The sequence below is a fragment of the Cyclopterus lumpus genome, chromosome 17 (assembly GCF_009769545.1).
Source record: "Cyclopterus lumpus isolate fCycLum1 chromosome 17, fCycLum1.pri, whole genome shotgun sequence".
Lineage (NCBI taxonomy): Eukaryota > Metazoa > Chordata > Actinopteri > Perciformes > Cyclopteridae > Cyclopterus > Cyclopterus lumpus.
This window is the reverse complement of record NC_046982.1, coordinates 22,951,439-22,959,363: the sequence shown is the minus strand read 5'-3', so window position 1 is coordinate 22,959,363 and position 7,925 is coordinate 22,951,439. Positions and strand designations below refer to the sequence as shown.

The 7,925-nt window shown below is 42.2% G+C and overlaps 2 gene segments (V, D, J or C); both read left to right on the top strand.

Annotated features, from left to right (window-relative positions):
• Positions 1 to 1,570: 1,570 nt before the first annotated feature.
• Positions 1,571 to 2,664, top strand: LOC117746438. The segment is given in 2 exon segments: positions 1,571 to 1,722; positions 2,011 to 2,664. Coding segments are annotated over 2 exon segments (500 nt in total).
• A 569-nt stretch (positions 2,665 to 3,233) lies between these two features.
• On the top strand, positions 3,234 to 5,769 carry LOC117746434. The segment is given in 2 exon segments: positions 3,234 to 3,334; positions 5,049 to 5,769. Coding segments are annotated over 2 exon segments (504 nt in total).
• Positions 5,770 to 7,925: the final 2,156 nt, after the last annotated feature.

Genomic DNA, 7,925 nt, shown 5'->3' with positions numbered 1-7,925 from the left:
GGAGACGGAGTCTAGAGTTCCCTCTGCTCTGGCCATGGTCCGCCGTTCCCGCCGCACCTGGAATCGAGACCCATAGGTACTCCTCCCGTTACAAGAAAGCGGCAGGTCAACAACGGACCCCGGCCCCTCCCTACCGGGTCGGCCAGACGGTGTGTCTGTCTACGTAGGACCTCCCCCTTTGCGTGGAAGCCCGCAAGTTGGCGCCTTGTTTTGTGGGTCCCTTCCCTATCTCTAAAGTGATTAACCCTTTGGCTGTGAGACTCAAGCTTCCTAGACCCATGAGGATTCAGCCGTATTCAATGTGGCCTGGCTTAAGCCAGTCAAGGAGAGTCTTTTGGTACACTGGTAGTCAGTCACACACTGAGTCGGGGGGACTCATTGATGGAGGCCCTGCTTCCTCAGTCAATGACTCTTGGCTGTTCGGCGCCGTGGTCAAGCCAACAGTATCTCGGTGATTGGGTGGGATAAGGTCCTGAGGAGAGATCTTGGGAGTCATCCAGCAACATCTTGGTCCGCCCAGGTGCCAGCCATTGAGGGGGGGGGGTACCGTCACATCCAAACCCTCTGTGTAGTTTTTGTTGTCACTCTCAGTTTGTCTATTGTAATTTCTGTCACACACCTTGTCTCTTGTTTCAGACACCTCCCTCTCCTTCCTCCTGTGTGATTATAAGCCCCGCCCTGATTGCCTCGTGTCCTGCCTTCCCTCTGTCAATTCTTTGTTCTGTGCCAGTTCGTGTCAGTCCGTTACCAGTGAGCTTACCAGCGATTTTCCAGTGTGTCTTCTCCAGTGTGACTGACTACCAGTGTACCAAACCTTGCTCCAGTAAAGACATTATTTTTTGCACCTGACTAGTGTGTCCTGAGTCTACTGTTGAGTCCTGCCCCTTGTGGTTTCCAGTCCTAACAATGGAGAGATTCAAGGAGGAGCTAAGTTGTTCCTGAACTATAGAAGAGAGAGGAACTTCTCGATTCAAAAGAGTTCAATACACAAACCATCAACATCACCTTTACTCAACATGCTGGCATCACTGATGTTTCTAGTTGTTCTAAAAGGTTTGTTAGATTCTGCATTAAGGAAATGTCTCACTCCATTATCTTCTGAATGTGTTAGTAAATGAAAACAGAGTTCTCTCTTCCTTCAGGGGTCAGCTGTGAAGAACTCAGTCCAGTCAAGAAAGAAGAGTTCAGTTTAGAAGACAGCACTGTAACTCTGTCCTACAAATACTCCAAACAATCAATTGGTAGTGATTATTTCTTCTGGTATCGACAACATCCAGGAAAACCGCCAGAGTTCCTCATCTCCCATTTAGCATCAGGAGGAATATTGAGGAGTCCGACCTCTGGACTGGAGATTGAAGTGGATCAAAGCCGAATCCTGATGAACATCTCCTCTGCTGCAGTGACAGACTCTGCTGTGTACTACTGTGCTCTGAGGCCCACAGTGACAGGAAACACACAGTCTCTGTACAAAAACACAAGCTGACAGTCTGACAAGCTGTGGAAACCTGTGTTCCACATGTTGTACTTAACGTTGGACGTCCTCTAGAGGGCGACATTATCAATAGGTGCACTGCTTCTGCAGTGTGTTCAACCATTCAGTCCATAAGAAGTGCTGCTGTGAAGAGAACAACGGTCACACTGAATGTTGAACATCAGCTAGTTGAAACCTTGTTGTCGAGATGGAACATTTGCTGTGGATCATTCTGGCTGCTCTGTTCTCTGGTAAGATGGAAAGAACAACATGTTCCTCTCTCAACACTTTTCACCAGAAACTCAGCTGTGAGTGTTTTTAATGTTCATTCTACAGCAAAGCAAAAGGTCCTTCCTGTTGGTATCTAGTACCTTCTGAATAACTCCTTTATGGTTCAATGTGACATTAGACAGCAGTCAGTGGAACCAGCCTATTCTAAAGGTCTATGTGTGTGACCCTCTGGCTAGAGAACTCTTTAAGCCTTTAATCAATCGTCTTTATTGATCATCTCTTCTTCTGCATGTTCTCTTGTTCCTCAGAGTGTAAAGGAGAAGACAGAGTGACCCAGTCAACAGGAGATGTCATCGCTACTGAAGGACAGACTGTTACACTCGACTGTACATTTGAGACGACTTCCAACGTTCCCACTTTGTTCTGGTACAAACAACAAGACAATGATTTCCCAAAGTACATGCTGAAAGGTTTCTCAAGAAAGTATTTAAAGCTCCAGAGTTCCTCAAAGACAGATTTGATGCTTCAATCAACAAGACATCAGTTCCTCTGAAGATCCAGAAGCTTCATCTGTCAGACTCTGCTGTGTACTACTGTGCTCTGAGGCCCACAGTGACAGGAAACACCACAACTCTGTACAAAAACCTTTGGAGCAAAGACAATACTGTACAACATCCACTAGAGGGAGCCTCACTCTGTAACTTCAGTAGTGTTGTTGATACAGTCTGGATTCTTTGTTGTGGTGATGAAAACAACAGAAAATGAAGCACTGAAGACGAAACTGAGGGAAGTGATGATATGGAGGTGTTGTTGCTTAAAAATAATAATATGAACAATATTTCATCATAATCGAGTGTCAATGAAAATCCTCTGACATCTAATGGAGCTGAAATTAAAGTCTGTAACTCAATTGTTTTTACAATTATAATTGGCTAATTTTAAAACTATTTCAATAATGCAAATTATTTAATATCTGAAACACAAGTTGATCATAAGTGTCAATATAATTACTGTTATATATAAATAAATATATGTAAATCAACTCATGAAACATCACACAACTTTATTAAAGTCTGTGAGTTCTTGTGGTGTTCCACAGGGTTCAATCATAGGTCCTCTCATTTTATATTTACATGTTGTCTTTAGATCAAATTATGTTTAAATACAACATCAGTCTACATTGTGTTGCTGATAATATTTGATCATAGAGTCCATTAAATACCAGTAATTATGACAGCTTGTTTCTTACATGGAACGTGTTGGTATTCCAGATGTTTCTACAGATCTAGATGAGAGATCTTAACCTCCTCCTTTAATTCTGTAAACTCATTTATATTTTGTTATGGTATCTGTTGATGTTACACATACTGCTCATAGTCTGGAGATGTTATTGATCATTTATAATCCTGTATGGATTATGAATTAAGTTATTCTGGTGTTTGCAAATCCTGAAAAGGTCATCCATTTTTCACAAGTATCTTAAACACAAAGTTCGTACCTCCAGAAAGTACTAAATGCTGCATTTGGGGAGGAGCTAAGAAGTTGCTGGAACTTGTTGAACATCAGCTGGTTGAAACCTTGTTGTCGAGATGGAACATTGGCTGTGGATCATTCTGGCTGCTCTGTTCTCTGGTAAGATGGAAAGAACAACATGTGTTTATGATTCTCTAAAGATTGAGTCCAGAGCAGAACTCCCTCAACAGTTGAGACAGAGGAACACGGTACAGTTGACATTTTCCACTGTCTTCTCCTCTCAGTCTGAACCATGTTAGTCTAACGGCTTCATCTTCTCTACTTTTGAAAGAACTAATAGCTGGAGACAGAATCTCTCCACTAGGAGATGAAGTCAGTAAAGGAGAAGGAGAACCTGTCTCACTCAGATGTGACTACGACACAACAGCAGACTATGTTTCCGTTTATTGGTTCAAACATCATTCTGATTCTAATCTGTTTATTCTCTAGAAAGGAGCAAGAAATAACAAAAACGAAATATTCCTGATAAACAATATGAATCTCAAAGCAGTAGAAACATAGCTGAACTGGCCAGAAGGAGACTGACCCTGACAGACACAGCTCTCTACTACTGTGCTCTAGAAACAGTGATCCAACGTGTTCAAGAGGTTGTACAACAACCTGAACACACATATCTAACTTCTCTGAAAGTGCTATTTTAACCACAGCTTCACACCAGATGGATTCTGAGGATTCATGTTGGATCAGAGTGTGGTTACAGATGCCAATGAAACACTGTGGGAGGATCCACATCCAACAAACCACCTGTATGATGGTTCAAACACAAGACACCGACCTCCTGACTGACTCCTCTTCGTACCGTTGGGGTCATTGAGCTCCTTCTTTTGTTCACTATTCTCTGATATCTTGAGATACTGAAACACCAACTAATACAACTCTGAGAGAAATAGTACTTCCTGGAGACCAAATTAATTACAATAAACTCAGAATCAAATGTTTACCAAGTTAAGAATTGGGAGCTTCATTCACGACGGCAGAAGACCAAAATATACTTAAGTGTCTGTTCACATGAAAGAGAAGCAACATTCTGATAAAGAGCATCAAAATGTCATGGTTCCCTATTTATCTGTGTCTGCCTGGGCGTGGCCTTCCCCCCCCCCCTCCTGCTGCCAATCAACCCACAAACATGAAACCCATTCTCTCATCAAGCTCCCCACTATATCTGCCTCAGTTCTCCCGCAACTCCGTGTCAGATCGTCAGTTCACTTTCCCAGAACGACTGCCCCGGCCTCTCTGAGTACAGATACATTCTAGTTGCTAACTTGTGCTTTTCAAGCTACAGCCCCTCTGCTTCCCCGGAATCCCCCTGAAGAACAGCCTAGCCACCCAACCAGCCACCAGCCTGCTCGGACGCCAGCGCGAGTTCCACACCGCTCTCTGGCGTTCGAAATAAAGATTATTTGTGTTTAACTCTAGCTCTGTGTTCTTGCTTTTGGGTCCAGCCCTGCACAATCATGACACACAAGTGACCTGTTGTCCAGATGTTCCTTCTCAGTTTACTTTCAAAGGTTCTGATAGGAAACATGACATCCATTGGTTGTGGTGGGAAAGGAGAGTGGAAGTGAAGCTGTTGAGAGTCCTCGGGAGCGAAGAACACGGGGCTGTAAATAAGATCAGGCTCCTCCTTCGAATCACCTCCTCAGTGTTGATGAAGAGCTGCGGGAGTTCACAGTGACTACGCACTGCAGACATGGCGCCTCTATTCATGTCAGTGTTGCTGGCTGCTCTGAGCCTTGGTATGAACACACCTTTGTGTCCTTGCTATCAGTCCAACACAGACAGGCTTCTGATACTGTTTGTTTCTGTGTTACAGGAAGCAGAGCACAAACAGACAGCGTGCTGCAGCCACAAGCAGAGGTGGCAGCTACTGAAGGAGAGGCTGTGACACTTGGCTGTCAATACAACAGCAGTTCATCAAATCATTATCTCTTCTGGTACAAACAGGACGGAAACAACAGCCCCAAATTCATCCTGAGTCGCTTTAAGGTTGGCTCGGGGGAAACCGAGGACGAGGAGAGATTTTCATCCACACTGGATTCCACCTTAAGATCAGTTCCTCTGAAGATCCAGAAGCTTCATCTGTCAGACTCTGCTGTGTACTACTGTGCTATGAGGCCCACAGTGACAGGAAACACCACAACTCTGTACAAAAACCTTTGGAGCAAAGACAAAACTGCACAACATCCACTAGAGGGAGCCTCACTCTGTAACTTCAGTAGTGTTGATGATACAGTCTGGATTCTTTGTCGTGGTGATGAAAACAACAGAAAATGAAGCACTGAAGAAGGAACAGGCCGAGATCTATTAGAGCTCAGATAGAACTTTTAAAGTAAATTCTTTGTTAGACTCACTTATATTGTCAAAAGCCTGAATATGAAACAATTTGAACAATGCCAAAATATATTTGAGTAAAATATCGGACATTTTTTTAATGATATGTAACAGTGTTTAAATATATTTACGCTCATCTTCAAATGCATTATTGATAATTCACACAGTTTGAACAAAGTCTCAATAAACTAGTTGTCATCAGACTTTTGATTGAATTTGTTGTTTTCTACTTAAAAGTGGTTTATCTGTGGTTGTGTCCGAATGTGGGTTCTTTTGGTGTTCCACAGGGTTCAATCATAGGGCCTCTCATTTTATGTTTACATGTTGTCTTTGGATCAAGTTATGTTGCTGATAGTATGTGATTATATATTCTATTATAATTCAGTAATAGCAGCTGGTTTATATAAAGCACTGTTTTTCCAGATGTTTTAATAACCAAGATATTATCTTGCTGCTTTAATTCTGTAAATAAATCTTCCCTGTCCGTTGAGGTTAAGTTTATTGCTCACTGTCTGCACATAGTATTTCAGGATGAGATTTAATGAATCATCAGCTCATTTGACCTATCATGACATCCAACCCAATCTCCTGAGAATGTGTTTAAATAGCAGTTCCACGTCATTAGAATGCAGTTTACTTTCAAGAGGTTTACGCTGGGAAACGACTTTTTGCATGTCTGCTTTATGTTTTCTCTCCTCACAGGTTTACATGGATCGTGGTTATATCTGGACGCTGGTCCTGCCAGACATCATCATTATTATTATTATTAGCTTTATTGCCAATACCACTACTGCTTTCATTATTATTATATGCTGCTGTTATTTTGGATAGTCGTACTACTACTACTCACATTATATGAATAAATTCTATCGTATGCATTTCAATCAGGAGAGACATCATTAGCAAAGGATAGAGTAACTGGATAGTGTGGGTCTAGATATACTACAATAAAGGATGGTGGGATTTTAAAAGATCACTGGAACATGGACATTATTAATAAATTATCTCTACAAGCTGGTTGTCATCACAGACTAAGATAAGTAGTTTTTCTGGTCTTTGAAACCCCTTAAATGCATCATCACAGCTACTTATGGATAACTCCTGTCATAAAGCCCAAAACACCTCCAGCTGGTAGAAAATGCAGCTACGAGTCTCTTAACCAGGAGGAAGAGGAACTGAAAGAAGAGAAAACAGATCTAAGAGAGATTCAAGGAGGAGCTAAGATGTCCCTGAACTATAGAAGAGAGAGGAACTCTATTCAACACAATACACAAACCATCAACATCACCTTTACTCAACATGCTGGCATTAGACTATTATTTACTTTCCCTACTGTCATTTGGCTTTCTAAGAGGTTTGTAAGATTGTGTATATACAAGTCAAATGTTATTTGAATGTGATCCATTAACTGAGTCTTTGGAGTTCTCTCTTCCTTTAGGGGTCAGCTGTGAAGACCTCAGTCCAGTCAACAAAGAAGTGTCCAGTTTAGAAGACAGCACTGTAACTCTGTCCTACAAATACTCCAAACTATCATCTAGCAATTATTTCTTCTGGTATCGACAATATCCAGGAAAACCACCAGAGTTCCTCATCTCACACTCTGCTTCAGGGTCCGTAGGACTTTCTAAAACCTCTGGACTGGAGATTGAAGTGGATCAAAACCAAATCCTGATGAACATCTCCTCTGCTGCAGTGACAGACTCTGCTGTGTACTACTGTGCTCTGAGGCCCACAGTGACAGGAAACACACAGTCTCTGTACAAAAACCTTTGGAGCAAAGACAATACTGCACAACATCCACTAGAGGGAGCCTCACTCTGTTTGACTTTGAGACGATAACACAACTCATGTTCAAACACCATCAGAGGCCTCCACTAAAAGTCTTCTCTGCTGTTTAATCCTTGAAGGTCAAGCGGTTTGATCCAGAGACCTATTACTAGTATGATGGAAGATGTTCTATGTCAATCGGGAAACGAGAAATATAGTCTCTGACAGCTACTCAGGGCAGTCTGTGGCATAAGCTTCTACATTTGAAAAGGCCTCATGCTCACTTATACACACCTGAAAGTTACACACCTTTTTAAAGAAACACAACAAAAATCACGAGAAGACAATGTGGGGCTAAACAGTATCTAAACCAGTCTAAACCAGTTTATGTTTCTGCAAAGTCAGCATATTTCTCACAAACATAATCTATCAACTCTTAACAAAAGTTAGTGTGGCAGAATCATAGAAAACAGCTCTCTCCAGCACATTGATTTGTTCTTATCTCTGTTAGCTACGCAGGCTGGGCGCATCAGCAGGGCCACGGAGACAGGAGGCAGGAGGCATCGCGAAAGAGGCCAGACCAATGAGGCCG